This window comes from Sycon ciliatum, chromosome 6 (genome assembly GCF_964019385.1).
Source record: "Sycon ciliatum chromosome 6, ocSycCili1.1, whole genome shotgun sequence".
NCBI classification, from domain to species: domain Eukaryota; kingdom Metazoa; phylum Porifera; class Calcarea; order Leucosolenida; family Sycettidae; genus Sycon; species Sycon ciliatum.
The window spans coordinates 27,025,689-27,050,020 of record NC_088648.1 but is presented as its reverse complement, the minus strand read 5'-3'; the positions used below and the strand labels follow the sequence as shown (position 1 = coordinate 27,050,020).

General features: G+C 47.0%; 2 protein-coding genes across 3 annotated transcripts in view; both read left to right on the top strand.

Annotated features, from left to right (window-relative positions):
* LOC135819827 (sushi, von Willebrand factor type A, EGF and pentraxin domain-containing protein 1-like) overlaps positions 1-24,332 on the top strand; it is a 219,165-nt gene that overhangs the window by 34,734 nt on the left and 160,099 nt on the right. Inside the window, exon 7 of one of the 2 annotated variants that reach the window (XM_065333107.1) lies at positions 5,860-6,873. The exons of the other annotated variant lie outside the window; for it this stretch is intronic. Coding sequence (XP_065189179.1) covers positions 5,860-6,260 — 401 coding nt within the window. The 3' untranslated portion in view covers positions 6,261-6,873. Of the gene's footprint in view, positions 1-5,859; positions 6,874-24,332 lie in introns of those variants that run through there. 2 annotated transcript variants of the gene reach the window in all.
* On the top strand, positions 9,550-14,526 carry LOC135819821 (uncharacterized). Its single transcript, XM_065333101.1, has 7 exons — positions 9,550-10,013; positions 10,186-10,831; positions 11,020-11,264; positions 11,473-11,990; positions 12,217-12,361; positions 12,522-13,195; positions 13,370-14,526. The coding sequence occupies exons 1-7, from the start codon at positions 9,587-9,589 to the stop codon at positions 14,129-14,131; spliced, it is 3,417 nt and encodes a 1,138-aa protein (XP_065189173.1). The 5' UTR covers positions 9,550-9,586; the 3' UTR covers positions 14,132-14,526.

Here is a 24,332-nt window from a genome sequence, read left to right as displayed (position 1 = left end):
ATCATCAGGAATGAGGTGAACATGTAAACAACAGCAGTATAAAAGAAGGCAGCAAAGCGCGGTACCTAGTGACAATGTGCGTAGAGAAGTGCAAAAGCACATCGTGGCGGTTTCTGTTTGCATTCGAGGTTAATACGACACCGTCTACCACCTTTATCACCTAGGCAAACAAAGCATAGGGATGTTATACATTTTTGATTTCTCCTATTTTTTAAGACATGCATGCATTCCCCCGATACACCCCATTCCCATGCATTCCCCTGATAAACTTCGCATACATACTCATTCTGCCAAGTTGCTTTCCGTTATGATCTTGCATTTGAAAACCCTATTAATATTGTGGATAGCTTTCTTTGATGGCACAGTACGGAACAGGTACGGGATAGCGCCAGGCACAAACACGGAATTAAAGCTGTGTAGACCCTGGTTAGCGCCAGACGTTACTGAAGTAACGTCTTTTGCAAAGCTACGGGAATAAGATAAAATAACTCAGACGGTGAGCCAAGGAAAAAATTGTAACATGGAAAAAGGTGGGCACAAGTTATGCGATCAAGTCCACCAACTAAACCACATGTTTGAACAAATCTGACAAGGAGAACGAAGACATTCCACGGCATGAAAGTCAGCTTGAGCACTGCTCCATAGCGCAAACCAACGGCCTTCTAGTTTGATAAAGTTCATGGATATTTTAAAATGCCAAGTTTTAGGGAATTGTTGTTTGACAGTTTTGTCTTGCGGTCCCTTTATCGTACCAAGCAAGCATTCCTTGACACCTTGGAATCATGTGTAGTTGGTCGTCGAATCGATGGCGCTCACCTTCCCCACTTTGGATTTAGCACAAATATACATGCACCTTCTCAAGTTGGAAGGTTGTTGGAATGTTCTTCATTTGTTAGTGTTTGTCTTCGTTTAACATGTATATTACTCAGCATGTCGTAATTGGACACTGCTCGATTATTCTCACATTGTGCATTTCACTATTTGTAACGTGGCTCCTCTGCTTCAGTTTTCGTTCTATCTCTCTGGCAGGCGCATTCACCACCCGTCTGGTGGGTGCCAGCATCCTCCGGCAGTTGCGCTGGGACTCTACGATACATTCTTGTTCTTCGATAATTAGAAATCTGCCTTTCTAGTTCTTCGCTGTTTGAATTATAATTTTATTTGTGCAGTTTCTTGTTGCACTTGCTTTTGTGTAGATTTGACCTTTTGTGCATGTCCGAGTGAGCACAGATGACATCATGCATTATTTTCTGTCACGTGTTTTGCTTTGCGCGTGTCGTTCAAGATGTGTGAAATGCGCCCTCTGGCAGGTTTTCTTTGCTTGCTGTTTTCTTTGCCAGTCAAGCGTGGGGACGCTACGGTGTCGTCCTCCTGGGAAGTGCGTCCGGTACGGGGCCGGGTACGTGCGTCCCCAGCTCTCCGTTCTTTGTTCTTTTTGAGTTGGTTTCTTCAATGGTGTTTTGAGAACATGTTTGGTAATACAGTCTTCTAATAGTTCGATGCCTCCAATGGTTTTTCGAGGGTCTGGGTGCATACACTGCAGCCTCGACGGAGCTTGAGCGCTAGTTTGGTGGTTTCGATCGCCATCTTGTCTTGCTAGAGAGGAAGATTCTGAATCACCCGCGCATTGCCTCTGAAAGGGACACCGAGTCTGTCCGGAAGTTTGCTGTCAAGCTCAGAAATGTGCTCGTGAACCTGGACTTGGCTGGAGAGACCCCTGGTAGGGAGCTATTCCTAAGTGCGCTTGAGAAGTTACCCAGAAGTGTAGTTATACGATTTTACGAACAACATCCAGACAGCAAATGCAACGCAACCACGCTGTCATTCTGGCTGGTAATACGGGTCCAGAACGCTAAGCGAGCCGATGACATCTTGGCGACAGTCAGCACAGAGAAGTTGAACAAGACACCTCCTGCGGTCCCGCCAAAGCCTAGGTCATCTGCTGTGTATGCTGTGGAGCTCAGTACTCAGCAGTGTACCAAGTGCAGCGAGAGCCATGTCACAGCAGAGTGTCCGGAATTCAGGGCGCTGACAACCAAGCGCCGCTGGGACCTGGTCAAGCGTGCCAAGCTGTGTAGCTGTTGTTTGAAGCATGGACACTGGGGGCGTGAGTGCCAGAAGCTGAAACGTTGCCACTGTGGAGAGAGGCACCACTCACTTCTGCACTACAGCAAGTCAGTACAGCCACAACAAGCTGTAGCGCAGAATCCCGCTACGATGCTACCAGCAGCTATGGCACCTCGGCTGGAAAGTTCTCACCATGCTAGTATTAGCGTGCCGCAGACTACCACTTTCGCTACCGTGCCAGTGAAAATTATTGGCCCAACTGGCACGTCGGCAATCTGTACAGCCATGCTGGACTCAGGCTCGACTGCAAGCTTCATACGGGATGATGTAGCCCATGAGTTGGACATGGCAGGTGAAGTTCACATGTTGAACACATCCACGATTGGTGCGCAGCAGACCTCCGGCTATCGGGAACTGGTCAATGAACAGATGGAATCCATTGATGGAACAGTGTCATACCCGCTCAAGGCATGCGTATATGATCGTGTGACCAAAAAGACGCAGGTCGTCGACTGGAACCGGTACAAGTCCAGCTATGAGCATCTGAAATTCATAGACTTTCCCGAAATCTCCAGCACCATGGTCGACGTCCTGATTGGTCTAGACGTCATTGATGCCCACACCACACTCACGGAGTACAGAAGCAGCAGCGGTGGACCAATTGCCCGCAAGACGCCACTGGGATGGGTGTGTTTGGGCCCAACGTCCAGTGCACCCGGTGATGACGAGTTGTCCGCCAACTTCGTGCATGCTCTATACGGCGAATGCAACATAGACAGCCTGGTCCAGAATTTCTGGAATCTGGAGGCAGTCGGTATGAAGCACGAAGGCACCTACATCACCCCTGCAGAGAAGCTGGCTGAGGAGATTGTTGAGAAATCCATCAGCTTCCATGATCCGCGATTCACCATGGCAATCCCATGGGTCCACAGCAACGGCGAGCCTGGTGTCACTGCTAATCGCGCCATGGCAGACCATCGCCTGCGCATGCTAGAGAAATTGCTGGACAAGCGTCCAGAGCTGAAGGCTCCGGACAAAACAAGGACGTGACAAGACCCAGCTCAAGAGGTACCTCTGTGTCTTCTGTTGTTTGCAATCTCGAGCCTGTCATTTCGAGATGGCATATATCCTGGACACCGAGTCATTTTTGCTAGCATTCACCTGTTTCTGCAAGCGCAGAGGCGTGTCAGCTGAGGTCGTGTCAGACAACGGGACCAAATTTGTCGGTGCAGAGCGCGAGCTAAGAGAAGCCGTTCAAGCACTAGGTTCTGATGAAGTGGCCGCAAGTATGACCAGCCAAGGAGTTCACTGGCGCTTCAATCCGCCTCTCGCTCCGCACTTTGGCGGCGTACTTTAGTGTGTTGTCAAGGCAGCAAAGCGCTCAATTATGGCAACTCTGTACCAGGCCAATCTCACTGATGAGGAACTTGTAACTGCCATGGTGAGTGCGGAAGGCCTACTCAACTCGCGTTCATTGACCGCTGTCCGGACTGACGTGGATGACGCCGCTCCGCTTACACTGATGCACTTCCTAGCTGGACAGTGCGAGCTGACTCTGCCACTCGAAGAAGTCGCTGAGTTGCACCCACAGCGTCGTTGGCGGCTCCTCCAACAGCTCCTACGCGAGGTATGGCGGTGATGGCTTCGAGAAATAGTGCCTCGGCTGAATGTGCTTCAGTGATGGTCTCGACGCAGCCGCAACATCAAGCCGGGTGACATTGTCCTCTGCATGGACAAGTCTCCTCAAAGAGAGCGTTGGCCGCTAGCCAAGGTGATGGAAGTGTTCGCCGGATTGATGGATTGGTCCGTGTGGTAAACATCAGAATTGGCGCCAAGCAGTCCAAGTGGCCGATAACGCAGTTGGTGCCATTGGAAGTTGAACCTATCAATGAAGGTACTGGTCAGTATGATGATCTCATGACTTCCGATTAGTCTGGAATCGTTCGTGAGAGGGAAAATGTTGGAACGTTCTCCTTTTGTTCGTGTTTGTCTTTTCATGTATAATACTCAGTATGTCGTAGTTGGACACTGCTCGATTATTCTTACCTTGTGCGTTTCACTATTTTTAACGTGGCTCCTCTGCTTCGGTATTCTATCTCTCTGGCAGGGGCAGCCACCACCCGTCTGGTGTGTGCCAGCATCCTCCGGCAGTTGCGCAGGGACTCTACGATACATTCTTGTTCTACAATAATTAGAAATCTTTCTTTCTAGTTCTTCACTGTTTGAATTATTATATATTTTGTGCTGTTTCTTTGCGGCACTCGCTTTTGTGCAGATTTGACCTTTTTTGCATGTCCGCATGAGTACAGATGACATCGTGCATTGTTTTCTGTCACGTGCTTTGCTTTGCCCGTGTCGTTCAAGATGTGTAAACTGCGCCCGCTGGCAGATTTTCTTTGCTTGCTGTTTTCTTTGCCAGTTAAGCGTGGGGACGCTACGGTGTCGTCCTCCTTGGCTGTGTGTCTGCTACGGGGCCGGGTACGTGCGTCCCCAGCTCTCCGTTCTTTGTTTTTTTGGAGTTGGATTCTTCAATGGTGTTTTGAGAACATGTTTGGTAATGCAGTCTTCTAATAGTTCGATGCCTCCAATTGTTGTGTCTGATGTAAGTGTGGGTTTGCGAGGGAACCGGTGAAATAAAGGTTGTGGTTTAGTTGGTGGACTCGATCGCATAACTTGTGCCCACATTTTCCATGTTAAAATAATATATAAAAGAAAGAGATAATGGACGAGGGTAGTTGCTCTTTGTCGGGTGACGTAGCCTCACAGGAAGTCCGTTGCCCTTGCTGTTAACAGCATTCCTAGGCTGGAGATGATGGCCGCAGCTCCGGTTTTGCGGCTTTGAAGAATCTTCCACCTCCTCTCGATCTCATGATGAGTACTGTCACGTTCTGGTCTGACAGTGCTGATGTCCTCTACTGGATTCGTGGACAGAGTCGACAGCACATGCCGTTCCTTGCCCAGAGAGTGGGCACGATTCAGATAGCGAGTGTACCTGAGTAGTGAAGGCATCCATCTACTTGTTTTAAGCCAGCCGACAGGCCGCTGCATGCATGTCCGCTAGTCATGCAGCTGCCGGAATCCCTGATCTGATGATTTGGTCCAGATATGTTCGCATTGCACACGCAGACCCCAGGAATGGCATTTTCCACAACAGCAGCGCTCAATCTAAAGAAGCCCATGATCAAGATAGCTCACGTCAGTTGTCTGGCTCGCGCCGCTTCATCCGGAGCACCACAGAAGCCTTGCAAAGACAGGGGAGGGTGATTTTGACCGACCCTTCACTCATTGTGTGGTCTGTCAGGTTCAATTGGTTGTGACATATTAAAAATATACTGGTTACGGGTCAGATCGAGTATGTATATATTTTTAAAATATTTTACATCGGAAGTCAAACGGACAATCGTGCCCAATGTTATGATGAGTGAAAGACAGGGTTCCGTAGTTCAATGAAAAAATCGCACTCGATGAAAAATCGCACCCCTTTTTTCAGATTTTAGCCATAATGCTTTGATATCTTCACTACAGTAATAAGGAATGCTGGATTGTAAGTCGTATCCCATTTTTTAGCTTTGAATTTTAGAGCGAACAGGTATATTCTGGGAAATAACGTAGTTAGTAAAGTCCAGTGGATTTCTAGGATTTCACCACGACCGATTGTGAAATTAACTGGTTTGTGTTTTTGCATTTTCATAATCGACATTTTGATGATTTTTGCGAAGAATAGCAATAGCCCATTTCACTGCTCTTTTGCTGCATGTCTTTTGTTATTTCCGTACTTTTGTTTTTTTGCAGCTACTACTACTACTACTACTACTACTACCACTATAGGTACACAGGCGCATGCGGAGGGAACTATGGCTGATGCTTCATTCCTGAGCCAGGGTGGCGCTGTGGCTCTGATTGTTGTCATCGCTGTCTTAATTATGATGCTTGTGATCGCTGTCATCGCCATCATCAAGATGGCAAGACGCGTCTATGAACCTAGACGTGACGACAATGTCTGCTATAACAATAAGTTAGACCACGAGCAGGTAGCAGTGACTGTAGATACACAAGACTCGTCTGAACCACCTCGACCAATCGCCGTGTACGCCACTCCGAACAAGACGACTCAGCGGATGCCTGGAGGCGAAAACGCAACTAACTATGCGGCCATCGAATTTGCACCCAGGGCCAGCCCCAACGAACAGTGAAGTGGCAACTACAAATTTAAATTGTTGTTTTTCCACCATGATTAGAGCATTTGTTGGGCTACTTTTTTGTTATTCTCTTATTAGCTTATCGCCAGCATGTTATTCACGACATTAGATTGCATAGCTCAAGTTTAGTTTTGGGTAATCCTACACAGGTTTTCACCTTACGTGACTTTTTTGGCAGCTAGGTGAGCGATGTACATGTACATGTAGCTCAAAATTTCCCTAATGGCGAGGCGTCGCTTTATGTTTTTCTTGCTCCAGCTTGCATACAAATTTTGAAAATGTCAGGCAGGGATCTTGTGGTTTTATTCATTTCAAACCGGTCTCCTTTTCACTGGAAATTTGCTATCTATGAAGTTCATAATTTCATACTACGGATTTCTTCTGAGATTTTCCCTCTTTGGGATCAGCACATCTGATATCTCACAGAGTCACAGGTGGAACTTTCTAATTTGCGATGCATTGTACAATTCTACTGGTCTTGTATGAGTAACCCAGTTTTCGCACACCTCCCAATATTTCTCTTCGTTACTTTATCTGTTATTGATATGTGCTACTAGTAGCTTTGCATATCATGCTGGCAACATCCAAATGTACGTTTCCCATTTCACCATGCCATCTGCAGATAGCTAACACGTGACACATCTAGCATCAGCAACAACGCTTTGCTGTCTCTACTGTGTACACGTTCGTAGTAGTAAGTGCGGGGCGGGTTCTGGTGCACTTTTTGACCTTTGACCTTTGGGCCAAATAAGGCACACTGTGTCGGGCTCGTTTGGTCTGGCTCGGGGACTCCCCCAGGGTTTGACCTTTGACCTTTGGGTTAAATAAGGCACACTGTGTCGGGCGCGCTTGGTCTGGCCCCGGGACTCCCCCAGGGTTCGACCTTTGGCCCTGCCATGCCATAAATGTCATCATGTTCTTTTCCGTGGCGACCGTGCACTTGTGCAAGTTCGGTGCATTCGCACCGGGGAGTAGTAAAATACGTACTACTCCCTGATTTGCACATCGTAGATGTGCAGTGACATATTGCGCATGCGCGCATACGCACGCGGAGCGTGCGACCTTCAGTGGCCCTGCGTGTGGAAAAGACGTATACACAAGGTGTACTAGTACACGTGTCATTTCGATTTTGACAGCATGTTACAAGGCGAGGACGCGTAGTGCTCCTGACTACAACCATAAACCGGTTGGCAGAGTCCCGGTCTTGCGACCATTTGAACCGTATTGGGAAAACCCAGGTTCGGACCCTCGTTACTCTACGGGTTGGTAGGATTTTTATAATTTTCGTTTTTTTGTGTTGTAGAATCCATCTACAACCTTCTCTTCGACTCTTGTTTCCGAACAACACAGCGCTCAGCAGGCAGTACCACGCGAACAGATTACAGCATCCATTCACCTAGAGACTAGACAGTTACAATAGGGGCGCCAATATTTACTGCACTCTGCAGCTCTCGCTATACACAACAGGCACACTCGACCGCCGGCCGGATCGAGCCGTTTTCCTCGGACCGGAGATCATTTTCGATCTCCACCAAAATAAAATAATTAATCCACCACACACGGTTCACGTGGTAGATTCGTACTCGGACCTGACCACCGCAAACCCAGATCAACGGAGACCGCACAACACATCCAGAACAAGCGGTATGGACAACGCCCGGGTCAAATATTGACCCCAACGGCGGAGATGCAACGCACACTCGCGAAAGAAGCAAGTCCGCAAGTACGACTCACCATTGTCGGAACGACGAGGACGACAAACGCCCCGGAGCACCACGCGCGCCAGCATCACCGCACGCAGATCTACGCGCGATCCCCGCGCACGACCTACGACACCACGCAAGATCGACGTCTCCAGAACACAACTCGCGAAGACAACAAGAAGCCATCACGTCGTGTCCGACTACACTCCACATATCTTCCTCAGCCTACGTTCACCTTCGACGTCGACGACCATCTTACCAGCTCCTCGGACAACCTGGAGAGATCTCCCGGTAAGTCCAAAGTCAACACGTGTGTCTCTCTCAGAGACCCGCCAGTGAGACTTCTCTTCTCCTTCGATACACCAATAACCGCCGTCCTGTCTGTGTGTTTTATAGCTCCGTCCACCTGACAGAAGACTCAGCCCACGCCACGAAGAACGTGATACAACACTAACCCCTTCATCAATAATTAATTAGTAAACAATTTCTCGTTCAACAAAGGATTAATACCGGAGAGCCCAAACCCCCTGGGGGGACGCACAATTAATTAACTACGAGTGAACCCAAGACGGTCCAGCGCAACAGCCGAGGTAAGCAATGCTGACTTCCGACATTTGATCCCCAAAAACCGGTGTACCTCACCTGAACAACATACTGGAAGCTGCACTGAACTTATGTTTCCATGTTACCAATTGCAACATTCCACAAATCATTCATAATTGAAGGAAAAGTAACCCTGAAGCTGATTCAAGAAATATAACTCTGTTTTATTTGTGGAATTCATGAGGTCCGTGAACAAGACTATTAGTATTACCAAGACCAACAGCAACAACGAGAACAACACTAAGGAGAACAACAACAACAACAACAACAACAACAACAACAACAACAATCAACGACAATTACAACGACAACAACTATTACAACAACATCAACGTCCATCAACACCCAGACCCCAACACCAACGTGCAGACGGGGTGTTCCGACGTGGTGAAGGCCTACCCATGGCCTCGTCGGGACATCACCAACCTCGTCGGCAGCGAGCACCTTCTCACAACAGTCGTCATGGTGATGACTATGACTGTTACAGCTGACGAGCTGAGAGAAGGACGCCATGGGCAGAAGTTGAAAAAAGACAAGAAAAAAGAAAAAGAACAAAAGAACAAAAAAAGAAAAAAGAAATAAATCACAAATAATTTAATTACAGAGGAAGACAAGAAAATAACATCACAAATCCTTCCAGACGTGATCCCTGCAGCGGCAGCAACGTGAACAATACTACGGCGGCAACACGACGACTTCTACAACACAAAAAAACGAAAATTATAAAAATCCTACCAACCCGTAGAGTAACGAGGGTCCGAACCTGGGTTTTCCCAATACGGTTCAAATGGTCGCAAGACCGGGACTCTGCCAACCGGTTTATGGTTGTAGTCAGGAGCACTACGCGTCCTCGCCTTGTAACATGCTGTCAAAATCGAAAAACATGTTAACTACCAAGCAAGGCTTCTGTATATACTACACGTGTCATTGTAGGGTGATAGCCGACCTCATATACGCTGTACGGGGAGATTATTTCCTCAGTATGTTGTAGGCAGTGCTGGAGGTGACGTGACGATGGCGGAGCCAAGTGCAAAACGATCTAGGCAGCCCAGACAGCCCACCTCGAGTGCCGTGCGTGGGTTTTTGAAAAAGTTTTCTTTGCCAGGTTCAGGCACTGATCCTCTCGTCTTTTTCAGCAGCCATCATGACGAGCTCAGACAGGTTCTCCTCGAGGAGCTTCAGTCTCACCCTTTCAAGGTGGTTTTAGTTTTGAGGGTGGAGATGACACGAGAGTCGGCCACGGGTAGTACGTCTGCCGTCCCGTTTTTTAGAAGTAGACCGGCTCGGATCCTCAGCGAAGGGGATATTGATAGTGCAGTCAAGACGATGGTGGCGAGGATCACTGGTCTTATTGATAAGTGGGTGCAGAACGGATCCGACTGGACCGTTTCTCGAGTGAGACAGCTGGATGTGTCGACAGCAAAGTACACTCCTCTTCGAGGTGAGTTTCTGTTCATCCGGCAGTGTTTGTTCGAAGCCTGTCGAATTTCTTGTGGAAAGTTGTAGATGTTTTGTACTAGATGTACAGTTTTTCGTGATTGTCGAGAGGGTGTAGTTGTGATGTGGTGTTACTCTGAGCAAAGCCTTCGTTGTATTTTTGTGGTGTACTGTAGGTGGTGCAGCTGATATCCCACCGAAATTAGAAAAAAAGAAGGCCATCATTAACGTAAAGAACAACGATGACAGGTGTTTGATGTGGGCGTTGTTGTCAGCGCTGCACCCCGTCGAACAGAATGCTGAGCGGGCATCCAAGTACACCCAGTATGTTGATGAGCTGCGGTTCGATGGTGTGATGTTCCCTGCAACGCTCCGTGATGTACCCAAAGTGGAGTTACAGAATGGTCTTGCAATCAATGTGTTTGGCTACGAGGGGAATCTGTACCCACTCTATCTCAGCGAGCGACATGAGACTCCAATCAACCTCCTTCTACATGACAACCACTTCACATGGATAAAAAACTTCAGTCGTGCATGTGAGAATAAGAACAAGCGGGCAACACACTACTGCTTGCGATGCCTCTCCGCACACAAAACAGCAGACTCCCTGCAGCATCACAGCGAGAGATGTCAGGTGATGAAGCCCGTGCCAGTCGTCATGCCCACAGCAAAGGACAGCATCCTCAAATATACAAATTTAAAGCACAGGATGGTGGCTCCATATATCATTTACGCTGATACGGAGGCCATCATTGAGCCGATGGAGGAACAGCATGGCAGCAGCACTGTACGCACAGCACGTCACGTGCCATGCAGCATCAGGTATGTTTTGTTGTTGGTGTTGTTTTTGACTAATGTTTGCTGTACTCGGGCCTGCACAGTGCTTGCTGTTATTCCTTCTTGTCTTGTTCACAAATTAGGTGTTCGTGTTGTAGTATGTGCATTTTGTGTGATTCCATTTTTTCAAAATCACTTATTCTTACTTTCCCTCTTCTTTTATGCTCTTGTAGATATGCTGCCATCCGATCCAACGGTGAAGTCCGGGGCGAGTTTGACGACTGCAGTGAGAATGCCATTCACAACTTTTTCGACAGTCTCAAAGAGTTGGAAGGCAGTATCCAGGAGGATTTGGCTGATATCAAGCCAATCCGCATGACAGCAGAACTGGAGCTTGAGTTTCAGAACGCAGTCAACTGCTGGATATGTGACGAAGTACTTGGAGAAGATCGTGTTCGTGATCATGATCATCTCACTGGTAAGTATTATAATTTGTTTGTTTATTTTTGTTGTTTTGCAGTTGTGTGTAGATATGCACATGATGTGTATAGTGCATTTTCATGTCTTTGTAGCTGTTTGCGTCTGTGTTTTATCACGGTGTATTGAATTGTATTGTCTGTGGTATCACCTTCATTGTAGATGTTTACTATGTTTGTGTATTCCCCTCTTTCTGAATATCTGCACAGGCGACTATCGTGGTGCTGCACACTACCAGTGTAATATTCAGCTGAGTATCTACCCAGATCGCCAGATCATTCCGGTTGTGTTTCACAACCTGAAAGGGTATGATGCCCACCACCTCATCGCCCACATTGGTATGACCGAGGTTGAAGAGGTGGAGTACGAGGACTCTAACCAGCGTAAGCGGATTAGGAAGGTTGGTGAGATCAGTGTCATCGCCAACAACATGGAGAAATATATTTCATTCAAGTGGCGTCAGTACCGCTTCATTGACTCCATGGCCTTCTTGAACTCCTCTCTTGACTCGTTGGTGAGCAACACCCCGGAAGATGCCTTCAAGCTTACTCGTACATTAGCCCATCATGACCTTCTCCGGCGTAAGGGTGTCTACCCCTATGAGTACATGGACTCCTTTGCTCGGTTTGATGAGACACAGCTGCCACCTAAATCAGCATTTGAGTCTAGTTTGACTGGAGAAGGTATCAGTGATGCCGACTATGCCCATGCTCAGAACGTATGGCAGGTAAGCAGCTTGTGCCTTCTGTATTGACCCTCGGAATTTCCCTGATGCCATGCTTTTTGCATTATTGTGCTCTACTTATGACTTTGTATGCTGTTGTGATGTGCCCTACACATTTTTTTTGTACTCATTGCTCTCTATCCGTGGATATGTGGATGCTTGTGTGTATGGATGTGTGCATGCGTGTGTGCGTTGCTGTTTTTTGTTTTGTTTGTTTTTTGTTTTGCAGACATTTGAGTGCAGTACAATGGAGGCCTATCATGACCTCTATTTGCAAACAGATGTCTATCTTCTAGCAGATGTCTTTGAGCATTTCCGCAAGACGGCATACAAGACGTATGGGTTGGATCCAGCTCATTACCTTACTCTCCCAGGTATGTGCATCAGTCTTTGTTGTTGTCCAATGTATTCTCTCCTTTAGATGGTGTTCTCTGTTAGTATTCTTGTGCTTTCTTGTCGGTGTATTTTTATACTTTTTGCATGGTGTATTGACTTTCGTGTTTGTGTTCTGGTGTGTTGCATGGTGTTATGTAGGATATGCATGGGATGCTCTACTACGGTTCACCCAGATTGAACTGCAGCTGCTCACGGATGTAGACATGCATCTGTTTGTCGAAGCCGGTCTACGTGGGGGCATCTCAATGGCGTCGCAGCGGTACGGCAAGGCCAACAACCCAACGATGGGTCAGTACAATCCTGCCGAGCCCACATCATACCTGCTATACCTTGATGCCAACAACCTGTATGGCTGGGCTATGTGCCAAAGTATGCCGACATCTGAGTTTGCCTGGTGTGACAAGAACCTGTCCGAGATACTGGCACACCCTGTAGATTCGAGCACTGGGTTCATTGTGGAGTGTGATCTTGAGGTACCCTCTTCGCTGCACCACTACTTCAATGATTATCCACTCGCACCGGAAGTGATGAGAACATTCTCAGATAAGCTATCACCATACCAACAAGCACTTGTGGAGGAGCTCAAAGTGTCAGCCGTAGATGGAGTCAAGTTGACACCCAGTCTCCTACCCAAGTCCAAGTATGTGTTACACTACCGTACACTGCAGCTGTATTCGCGTCTGGGCATGGTGGTGACCGCTGTTCACAAGGTGTTGGGATTTCAGCAGAGTGCCTGGATGGCTCCCTACATCAATCTGAACACTGCACTTCGCACGAGGGCTACAACCGACTTTGAGAAGAGCTTTTACAAGGTAAATGCAACCGTTGTGTGCAGTCCCGTATGTTGTTGTTGTTGTTTTGTCACAATGTCATATACATGTATGGTGCAAGTGTGACGTGGAGTATGCTAATTGAAAATATGCTGGTGTGAAGGAATGGCATGATATGATTCTCATGTGTCATGTTTGCCTGTTTGTGTGCTGCAGCTGATGAACAACTCAGTCTTTGGCAAGACGATGGAGAACGTTCGTAATCGAACACGCATCGATCTCTTGCGAGAAGAAAGTGAGGAGCAGGTACTGAGGGCAGTGAGCAAGCCTACATATGTGCGGCATGACATTTTCCCGAACGGGCTTGTCGGAATAGAAAAGCAGTACACTGAGATCAAGCTCAACAAGCCGGTCTATGTGGGTATGTCGATACTAGACCTGTCAAAGGTACACATGTACTCCTTCTACTACGATGTGCTGAAGGAGCAGTATGGTAGCAGAATCCGGCTGTTGTACACCGACACCGACTCTGTTATTGTGCACATAACCACCGGTGATGTTTATGCAGAGATGGATCTGTCTCTGTATGACACCAGCAACTTTCCCACTGACCATCCTCAGTACACTTCTGCCAATAAGAAAGTGGTTGGCAAATTCAAAGATGAGCTTGGTGGGAAATCCATGGTGGAGTTTGTAGGTCTAAGATCGAAGATGTACTCCTACATCGGGCAGGAATCGGCCAAACGAGCCAAGGGTGTTCGGAAGGCAGTCCTGGCAAATACCATCGCCCACAAGGACTATGTAGATGCACTGCTCAGTCATCGTGTGTCTGCCAGGCCTATGACGGGTCTCCGATCACATTGCCACACAGTGTATGAGGAGGTAACCACCAAGGTGGCATTGTCTCCATTCGACTGCAAGCGGTATATACTGGATGATGGCATGGCCACACTTGCATATGGTCACAAGGACATTTAATGGGCAGGACCCCACATTGAACATGTTTCATCATTTTCATGCAAAACTCCCCGCCATTCTTCTGTCTAATATTCCTCCTTTCTTGACGTGTGGAGCTGGCTCCAACACTCTACATTTTTGTTAAATATTTCAGGCTTGTGCCTCAATTATATTGCAGGATATAGTGCATTGTGCGGTATAATAATCTTCATCGCATCATAAAATATTACCCTACATACTTTGGTTTGCAGTGTGTGCGCAGCATAGTCCATATATCATCAAATTGATCAAGTTCAGTATCTGCGGGCATATATTTCCCCAGCTTGAGAAAATGCTTATATACTTGCGTAAATTTATGCTCACAATGATGACATAAAAATGAGATTAAAGTCCATATGATGGCCAGTATGAATGTAGTTATGATGCTTGTTCTTTCGGCTGGTGAGGTTTGAGTGGATTTCTCTGCCACCACATTGCTGGCTCCGAACAGCACTGGTGCAAGCAGGAGTAGTTGTTGAGTAAGTTTAACTTTATTCAAACGCCCCTTCACTTTCTCATAGGCTTCGCTGTTGCTCGTAGTTGATGGCTCGGCTGATGGGGTGGCATTGCTTGAGGAGTCCATCTTGATCTTACTGTACCGGGAATTTTTTCTCACATCCATTCAACCATTAGTATGAGAAAAATTATGGCCAAAAAGGCTGAACGGGGATGAGTCCATACTGAGCGATTTGACCAGTTGAAGTCGTGTGTAAGGGTGTTTTCAAAACTTTGCCAACCTCCTTTTTCCGCCAACCAGGGCGAAACATTGGTGGTCATGTAATCTAAGTGCCAGGTCATGACATGATGTACATAGTGCAATCCCAGTTCCGCTGAATTCTCCATACAGATGTTCGCTAACTCGCTGCTGAATAAGTACAGGGCCACAATTTTAACATGGCTGATACCGTTTTTAAATAGTTCTTTTGCAAATGTAAGAAATTGCGTACGACCCGTTCTGGAGTTGAAACACAGTTGCTGCATCAGCACCTGAAATCTCGATCCACTGCACCTGACTAAGCGACACACTCGTACCAAAACTCTAGAAAGCCGAGATGGTTTCGACTCCGGCGACGATACACATTGTGGTAGGTCTACATGACCTTGTTCTGCCAGTCGATCAGCAATAACAGCAGAAAGCAGATTTCTTGCAGTAGTCTGCATTGTGCACTGCATCATCGTTTCCCTCTACTACTATCCTTGGAAATATACCTCATTTCTTTCTGCGATACCCATTGGTTGAACTTTTCGGGGTATCCCTTCCACTTGACCAGCAAACTACCCTTACGTCTTTTCAACACCTTATCGATTCGAAATGTAGCTTGCGCAGTCTTCATGAGCTGCTGTTTGTAGAAGCTTCCTGTGATGGGTTCATCCGCAAGGTCTTTCACTTTGTAGGTGACCGGATAAGTGGGGAGAACCTTACGAATCACAAATACCTCTTCGGTCCAGTTGGGTGTGTATCCCTTCGCAAACATTCTTTTTTCCACTGTAATGCGAACTTTATCTCCGACTTGAAAGACAGGCTCATCCGCAATGGGCTCATACAGTTGCTCAATCGGTTTCCCTAGGGAGGCTTCCATGGGGGTCATCCCAATTGTACGGTGTTTACTATTGTTGTAGTTGTCGACAAGTTTTTGCAGCACATCGATGTAGACGTTGGTCGAGCGAGCGGTGAAGTGCTTCCACATACGAGATTTTAGCGTTCTGTTGAAACGTTCAACGACGACGGCTTTTCCTTCATTCTCTGTACTGTACATGTGAATGTCGTTTTTCTTCAACCACTCCTTGAACGTTTTGTTATAAAATTCCGAGCCATGGTCCACCCATAGTAGCTTAGGTTTCCGATTGGTTGTGACGGTTTTAAAGGCTGAGACAACACTATCCCCGGTTTTGCTCTTAAGTGGCACACTCCAAGCATACTTCGTGTATATGTCTATAACATTGAGAATATATCTAATTCCTTCGTTATATTCGCTAAAGGGCTGCATTTCTACGAGATCAGCACTCCATACATCGTCCTTGCCGTAAACGTCCACTTTTCTGCGTGGGAAATGTACTCGCTTAGGTTTATGTAGCTCATCGGCAAGATCATCTTGCCAATCCCCACCAACCATGACTTGATCGTTGTGAAGGGTATCGTGAGAGAACGTACAGGAGAGGAATTCCAATACTCCGTCTATACCAGTCTTTGAGAAGACTTTCGCTACCAGGATGGCATAACGTCCGCAGACCGCTGTGCTTCTATCTTGAATGACTTGCGTATTGGTGTACAGGTTGCAGCCGGAATAAACATTAAGAAAACATTGTTTTAGTTCCGGTTCTTTATAGTCTTCGGCCATCTGCATCAATGCACGCCCGAAGCTGTCAAATATCAGAACATTATCGCCTTCCCTACACACCGTCAGCCAATGGTGTCCCCCTTCGGGTTTGTCCAATATCGGGAGTATGTTGTCCGTGTTACACACACAAAACTCGCCATGGTTTAAGGCAGGCAGGAGATCATAGCTAGTCACACCTCGGAACCCGCGAATGTGTTTCAGCGCAGACTCGATGTCCACGTTGCTCAGCTCCACATCCATACCTAGTATACCAGGGATTTTCCTTTCAGAATAGCAAGTGTTCGGTAATAGGGACTCCTTGTATTGCTAGCCACTTGCCGATTCTTGAAGACACTTTTGATAAAGGTGGCATCATCAGCCATGTACTCTTTGAGACCTAACATAAATTGTTCTGCGTTGATAAGTTTTGCTTCTTTGGTTCGAGTGTAGGCGTTGATCATATCTCCTATACCGGAATATTTGTCTGCGGATCCTGGTATGGCTAGAAGCTGAGTTCTTATTGCAGCCAATTTCACATTACTCCTCGAGTGGTTTGGAAGCGCATTAAGGTTGGCTGCTGCTGCAATCTGCTGGAATGGATAACGCGACAGGTGAAACTGATTGATTTGGTTGACCAGAGTAGCATAGTCTTTGAGGATTTGAAATTCGAGGGTATCTCTAGTGTTTTCCATTCTACCTCTGAGCCCCTGCTCATCCTCCTGATAGACTTGGTGTAGTTGCGGCCTTGCACTGAAGTGGCTGCTTTGCAGAAAGGCTTCCGGTATCTTATGATCTACTAGGAGTTTACCAAATGTATTTATCACTATTCTATCAAACTTTGGCTCCATGGCGGTTTGCAGTGGGATACTAGCGGCAGAGATGTTTCGCCTCATTCTAGCCTCTGCTATGGACCCTCTTGCCATTCCAGAACTCTGATCATAATCGAGGAGATTCGATGCAACAGCATTAGTAACCGAGGATGGGTTTATCAGATCCGGATTGTTCTTAAATGTTCTATCATACATAGCCTTTACTCGAGGGTTTGATTTCACTTGGGAGATAGGAAATGGGCGATCTTCTTCGGGGATATAGGCCAGTGCTTCTCTCACTTGCCCGGAAAATTTCTTATAATCTCCACCTCGTACTGGAGGAGTACCTTGAACCTCCCACACGGTGTCACCTTTACTCAGGATATCCTGGGGGTTTTGTAATATCATCTTCATGGTCTCGTCTCTCTTCTCTGGTGGTATTGGGTGAGTACGGCCGTTGCACTCGATGCAGATAGGTTGGAAGTGCACCCGTATTCGCTCCATTTCTGTACAACGGGCTTAATCAATCTCATCCACTCCTACCCCCCGTGCTTCACAGCCAGCAATCCACTCAAAACTATCAACTTCGGATTCGATTTGGACAATTAATTTTACTCTAGGGAATGTGACCTCCCAGGTGTCTCCAATCTTAGTGACGGTAACCGCATCCCACTCACTGTGGGTGGGTATAATGCGAACACTGACACCATCCATACTTACTATAGGCAGAAAATATTTTATTCAAACACAACCTTCGATGTTATAGAATCACAGTGAGTATAAAACTCATTGCGTGATGCATCGACCGCTAGAAAGGGTCTCCAACAAGCTTCTAATAGTTTTTCATAGAGTTTATAGACAAGATTAGCTTTCAAACAGGATCCGCCAAATAAAGTATGAAGATAGCGTTTGATGTTGGATTTATCTGTAAAGCGAAAAAGATAGAGGAAGTTGGTATTTATCTTCATATCTTTGATGTTATCAAAGCTTTGAGAGAGAAAGAACACATTAAGTTCATAATGATGGCTATACATGGTGAAAAACTTGTAAAGACATTCCCTCTGACTGCCATGCTTCAGTCCCATGACACGTATATCATCTATAATGACAAAGGACTTGGGCTGAATGTCCGTCTCTTCGATACACTCAGGCATTGCACTGTAATGTTTCAACTCCGTGCCTTCCTGCCTGTATTGCTCCGGTGAAGTATTGGAGATGACGTAAAGTCGTTCCGGCAATTTTCGCTGTTTACTTTAGCTATCTTCTTTCTTTCTTTCTTTCTTTTTGCGCTGTTTTACCACCTTCTTACTGTATTTAATCCACTGTTCCTGTTCCTTTTCCCTTGCCTGTATTTCACCTGATGAGAAGGCTTGAAAGTATACTTGTGAAGACGAAAACTTTCAAGATGTTTGTAATGAGCCTGAAGTGTGTCCTTTTTATGAGTATTATGGCTTTACCTCTCGAAGTATTTCCTTGAGGTAATGGGATTTCCCCATGCTGCTCTGACCCAGAAATAGCACATTTTGTCCCCATGTTTGGAGGGAGGGGAGAATCTCAGAGTACTTGGGTTGAGATCGTAGAGACAGGCCTGCTACGCGGAGTAAAGAGGCAGACCCTCCTTTCAGAGACAGCAGTGATGAAAAGTCCATACTTACTATAACGAGAAAAAATTAAATGTTAAAGCTCTGAGGTATAAACGAAGGGTTATGGGTATTTTCTATGCGAGTTCGGATACGGTCAGTAATGGTTTCTGGAGGGTTTGAGGATCGTCGTCTTCTACCTCTCTTCTTAGCTCCTGACTTGATGCCGGACTGTACTCTCGACTTTGCATGTTCAAACAGCTGCCTTCCCAGACCTTCAACCTCCCTCTTCAAACCGTCTCCTTTGCGCTTCCTTGCACGTTGCCCCCTGGAGAATTTGTTAGTGGGTGGTAGCTTCGATCGTCTTTTCTGAGATCGTCTCTTGCTTGCTCGAGTACTGCTTTTTCTACTATTTCCCTTTCGACCCCGGCCAAATACCTTGTCCACCAGATTGTCACCGACGGACGCTAGCGCCCCCATAGCTAAGGGTGCACCAACGGTTTTCAATATGGGTAGGGCTTTAGCCACGAGTCCCGGTGGAATGCTCAGTCCGCCTCGCTGCATCATGGGTTCACGGCCGGCTACCATCTGACGTCTGATGGACTCGCCGTCTTGACCTCGACCCAAGAGCATGGGAAGAAGCGACATGCCTAACATCGCCCCCATCCCAAGCCCACCCCTCTGGGTGAGCTTTTGGCCTTGTTCGGGGTCTTGCATTCTTTTTCGAAGCTCCTCAGCCTGTGCACCTCCAAAGATGTTTTTGATGAAGCCCCAGATACCAGACCCGTATTGTCTTTCCAAAGTCTGTAGATCACCTCCCCACGCTCGGGGTGTGGTTTCCAAATCTCCTCCCTGCATTGTTACTATAACGTGGAAATATTTACACAGTCTCCCACTTGATGCCTTCTTCCTTGCTCATGGTATACATATACTGGTCGAGACATAATAAATTGACCTTGATCGATGTGCTTGCGTGACTGGGTACATTGATCGGGGCGTTGGCCACATTGGCGAATTGATAATCGAGTGACATGTTACCCCCGACCTTTTCATTGTCCAGCATCCTGTCTAGATTGAGGTTGATTGGTATCATAAAGTAATGGTTACAGTAATCCGAGGCTGTGATAGGTATTTCAGCCCCATAGGTCTTTCCAAAGAACTCTTGAACCAAGTTGTATCCACGTAAATAGCTCGACTTGTTATAGTCATAATAGTGCTTGGCATCACTGTTTTCGGAACACTCCCATCTGAACTTCAGCGGACTGTCGAACACAGATTCATCGTTAATGGTTACTCTGAGTTGGGAAAGATTCGCATGTACCATGGCCAGGCGATTGCTGAAATTACTGGCAGCGCCGCCACCCAAGACAGCATCTTCTCCGAGTTTCAGATCAGAAAAGAACAGGATCATCCTCCTAGGAATATCTGAATTGTGGAGTAGCTCCAGAGTACCTGCATCGTCTGTCAAACTCTTCTGTACAAGCCGAGGGCACCAGGTATGGAAATATAGTTCTTTAGGCAGACGCACTTGATCTACGTATGCCTTATCCATTCTATAGGTAGGGTAAACAAAGTCCAGCTGCAGCAGATCAATGTTGACAGGCCCAACACCTGTTAGACTGTTTCCTCCTCCGCCTCTATCCGAGACAATCATATATCTAGAGAGCTGGGTTTGCGGTAAATCAAACCGTATTTTGATTTGTGTTCCTGGAGGCAACCACGCATCATCCACATTGAAGAAGGGAAGGAATGGTCTCATTTTGAACTGGAAATGCCCTGATGTCACACGGGCAACGTTTTCCAGAACAGTATTACTGAAGTTCTCCTCATTCGACAGGTGGACAGTGGGCCGTCTTTTCAGTGTCGTACCATCGAAATCATCTTCGCCATCTGTGTTTGTTGCAAACGCATAGGCGTGCGAGCGTTTTACACCATACCGATAATTCCCTAGAGGTATATCTTTAACACACTTCTGGGGGTCGAGTTTCTGAAGTCCGTACAGATCAGAATCGGAATATTGGAGTTTAGCCACGTCACTCTCCATAAGGCTAAGAATGTGTTGCACACTCTGCATATCTTGCACCTTGCTAGATTGCGTCACCTCCGTGCCATTTAGTTCCACGCGGATATTCTTGAACCATGAAAATGCAGGGGAGGTGGTACACACCCAGTGTGGATATGATCTGGCTCCATTAGCCCGACTATCACTAACTTCATACCGGAGTTTGACGATAAAGTAACTTTCACTCAAGGCAATGAAATTTGGTGATGATATATCCAATTCGCTGTTCAGAGAGGGTGGTGAACCATTTCGAGAATACAGTCTTACAAAGTTTCTCCCCTCTAGGAGTGATATCTTCTTTTCGGTTCGCTCTAGGATGCTATTCTGCACCACTTTAGTTTTCGACAGCAGCCCCTTAAAGGGGTCTGGGATCTGAGTGGCCACGACGTGCTGCGCCATTCTTACTTGTACGTGGAAAAATTTACTCGATTCTCAGATCCAATAACGCCGGGTACCCCGTGGTGATAAACTCTCCAGTGTTGTACTTCAGCCAAAATGATATTTCCGTAACGCTTGAGTGCGGAAGTAGAGCGCGTTTGTCTCTCTCTCCAAATATGTAATTGTTGATACCGTTGTGAGTTTGAATGGGGAACGTCTTCAAAATCCTCGAGTCCTGATTGTCTTCATATTCCACGGCCTGGGCGATCAGGTCTGTATACAACAACACAAACCTTCTCCCTCTAGTCAGATCAACTGCATACGGTGATGTGAAAAGACCAGGTTGTATGGTCACGGATTCTGCAATCGATCCCAAGCCCAGAACGACACTGGGGGAGTGGGGTTTCAGGATAATTTTTTTCCCGACAGGTACGCTGATGCTCGCTCGGCTTGTATAGCGGGAATAGGAAAACACAATATCTGGGTGATTTGCACTTTTCAGTGCCTCGTTAATGACTGTAATGAGATCTGCAATATCCGCGTGAGTTCCTGTTAGGATGGAGAGTTGAACTTCCCCTTCTTGCGTCTCCACGTACAATTTGTTACTCTCCGTATCAACGTTTTCAGAATGAAGTTCGAACTGGGCAGTGTCCAAACTGATGTGTTTCCCTATGGTATTCAAAGACCTGATACGCAGTGTAAAATGAGGCGTGAACGCACCGGCTATAACGGCAGAAGCGTTGTTTACTGCAGACAGTACCACCGCCATACCTACTGTACAGGGGAAATATTTCCCCATAATAACAAGGATGGCGTTTTGGAGCATGCATTTCCACAAGAGCCCGTCTGAGGAAACCTCCAGCCGAACAATAAGAACCTTGAAGGATGATATTGCGCAACTCAAAACTCTGGTGGGTAACGATAACACCAAAAACACCCTGATGTACAATGTCGGGGCACTACAGAACAGCAAGTTGAATAAAACAGATGCTGAGATCATGGAGGGTCGAATCAAAGAATTCGCGGAGTCAACGGTGATAGATGACGAAACCCATTTGAAAACGGATGGCAGCGTGAGGATGAGAGGAAATCTGCACATGTAGTAGTAAGTGCGGGGCGGGTTCTGGTGCACTTTTTGACCTTTGACCTTTGGGCCAAATAAGGCACACTGTGTCGGGCTCGTTTGGTCTGGCTCGGGGACTCCCCCAGGGTTTGACCTTTGACCTTTGGGTTAAATAAGGCACACTGTGTCGGGCGCGCTTGGTCTGGCTCCGGGACTCCCCCAGGGTTCGACCTTTGGCCCTGCCATGCCATAAATGTCATCATGTTCTTTTCCGTGGCGACCGTGCACTTGTGCAAGTTCGGTGCATTCGCACCGGGGAGTAGTAAAATACGTACTACTCCCTGATTTGCACATCGTAGATGTGCAGTGACATATTGCGCATGCGCGCATACGCACGCGGAGCGTGCGACCTTCAGTGGCCCTGCGTGTGGAAAAGACGTATACACAAGGTGTACTAGTACACGTGTCATTTCGATTTTGACAGCATGTTACAAGGCGAGGACGCGTAGTGCTCCTGACTACAACCATAAACCGGTTGGCAGAGTCCCGGTCTTGCGACCATTTGAACCGTATTGGGAAAACCCAGGTTCGGACCCTCGTTACTCTACGGGTTGGTAGGATTTTTATAATTTTCGTTTTTTTGTGTTGTAGAATCCATCTACAACCTTCTCTTCGACTCTTGTTTCCGAACAACACAGCGCTCAGCAGGCAGTACCACGCGAACAGATTACAGCATCCATTTACCTAGAGACTAGACAGTTACAATAGGGGCGCCAATATTTACTGCACTCTGCAGCTCTCGCTATACACAACAGGCACACTCGACCGCCGGCCGGATCGAGCCGTTTTCCTCGGACCGGAGATCATTTTCGATCTCCACCAAAATAAAATAATTAATCCACCACACACGGTTCACGTGGTAGATTCGTACTCGGACCTGACCACCGCAAACCCAGATCAACGGAGACCGCACAACACATCCAGAACAAGCGGTATGGACAACGCCCGGGTCAAATATTGACCCCAACGGCGGAGATGCAACGCACAATCGCGAAAGAAGCAAGTCCGCAAGTACGACTCACCATTGTCGGAACGACGAGGACGACAAACGCCCCGGAGCACCACGCGCGCCAGCATCACCGCACGCAGATCTACGCGCGATCCCCGCGCACGACCTACGACACCACGCAAGATCGACGTCTCCAGAACACAACTCGCGAAGACAACAAGAAGCCATCACGTCGTGTCCGACTACACTCCACATATCTTCCTCAGCCTACGTTCACCTTCGACGTCGACGACCATCTTACCAGCTCCTCGGACAACCTGGAGAGATCTCCCGGTAAGTCCAAAGTCAACACGTGTGTCTCTCTCAGAGACCCGCCAGTGAGACTTCTCTTCTCCTTCGATACACCAATAACCGCCGTCCTGTCTGTGTGTTTTATAGCTCCGTCCACCTGACAGAAGACTCAGCCCACGCCACGAAGAACGTGATACAACACTAACCCCTTCATCAATAATTAATTAGTAAACAATTTCTCGTTCAACAAAGGATTAATACCGGAGAGCCCAAACCCCCTGGGGGGACGCACAATTAATTAACTACGAGTGAACCCAAGACGGTCCAGCGCAACAGCCGAGGTAAGCAATGCTGACTTCCGACATTTGATCCCCAAAAACCGGTGTACCTCACCTGAACAACATACTGGAAGCTGCACTGAACTTATGTTTCCATGTTACCAATTGCAACATTCCACAAATCATTCATAATTGAAGGAAAAGTAACCCTAAAGCTGATTCAAGAAATATAACTCTGTTTTATTTGTGGAATTCATGAGGTCCGTGAACAAGACTATTAGTATTACCAAGACCAACAGCAACAACGAGAACAACACTAAGGAGAACAACAACAACAACAACAACAACAACAACAACAATCAACGACAATTACAACGACAACAACTATTACAACA

Excerpts from the sequence above, each read along its gene's own strand:
- LOC135819821 (XM_065333101.1), top strand. The coding sequence starts at position 9,587 with ATGGCGGAGCCAAGTGCAAAACGATCTAGGCAGCCCAGACAGCCCACC. Across the intron at positions 12,362-12,521 it reads TCATTACCTTACTCTCCCAG|GATATGCATGGGATGCTCTA; the intron begins GTATGTGCATCA and ends GGTGTTATGTAG. Across the intron at positions 13,196-13,369 it reads TTGAGAAGAGCTTTTACAAG|CTGATGAACAACTCAGTCTT; the intron begins GTAAATGCAACC and ends TGTGTGCTGCAG.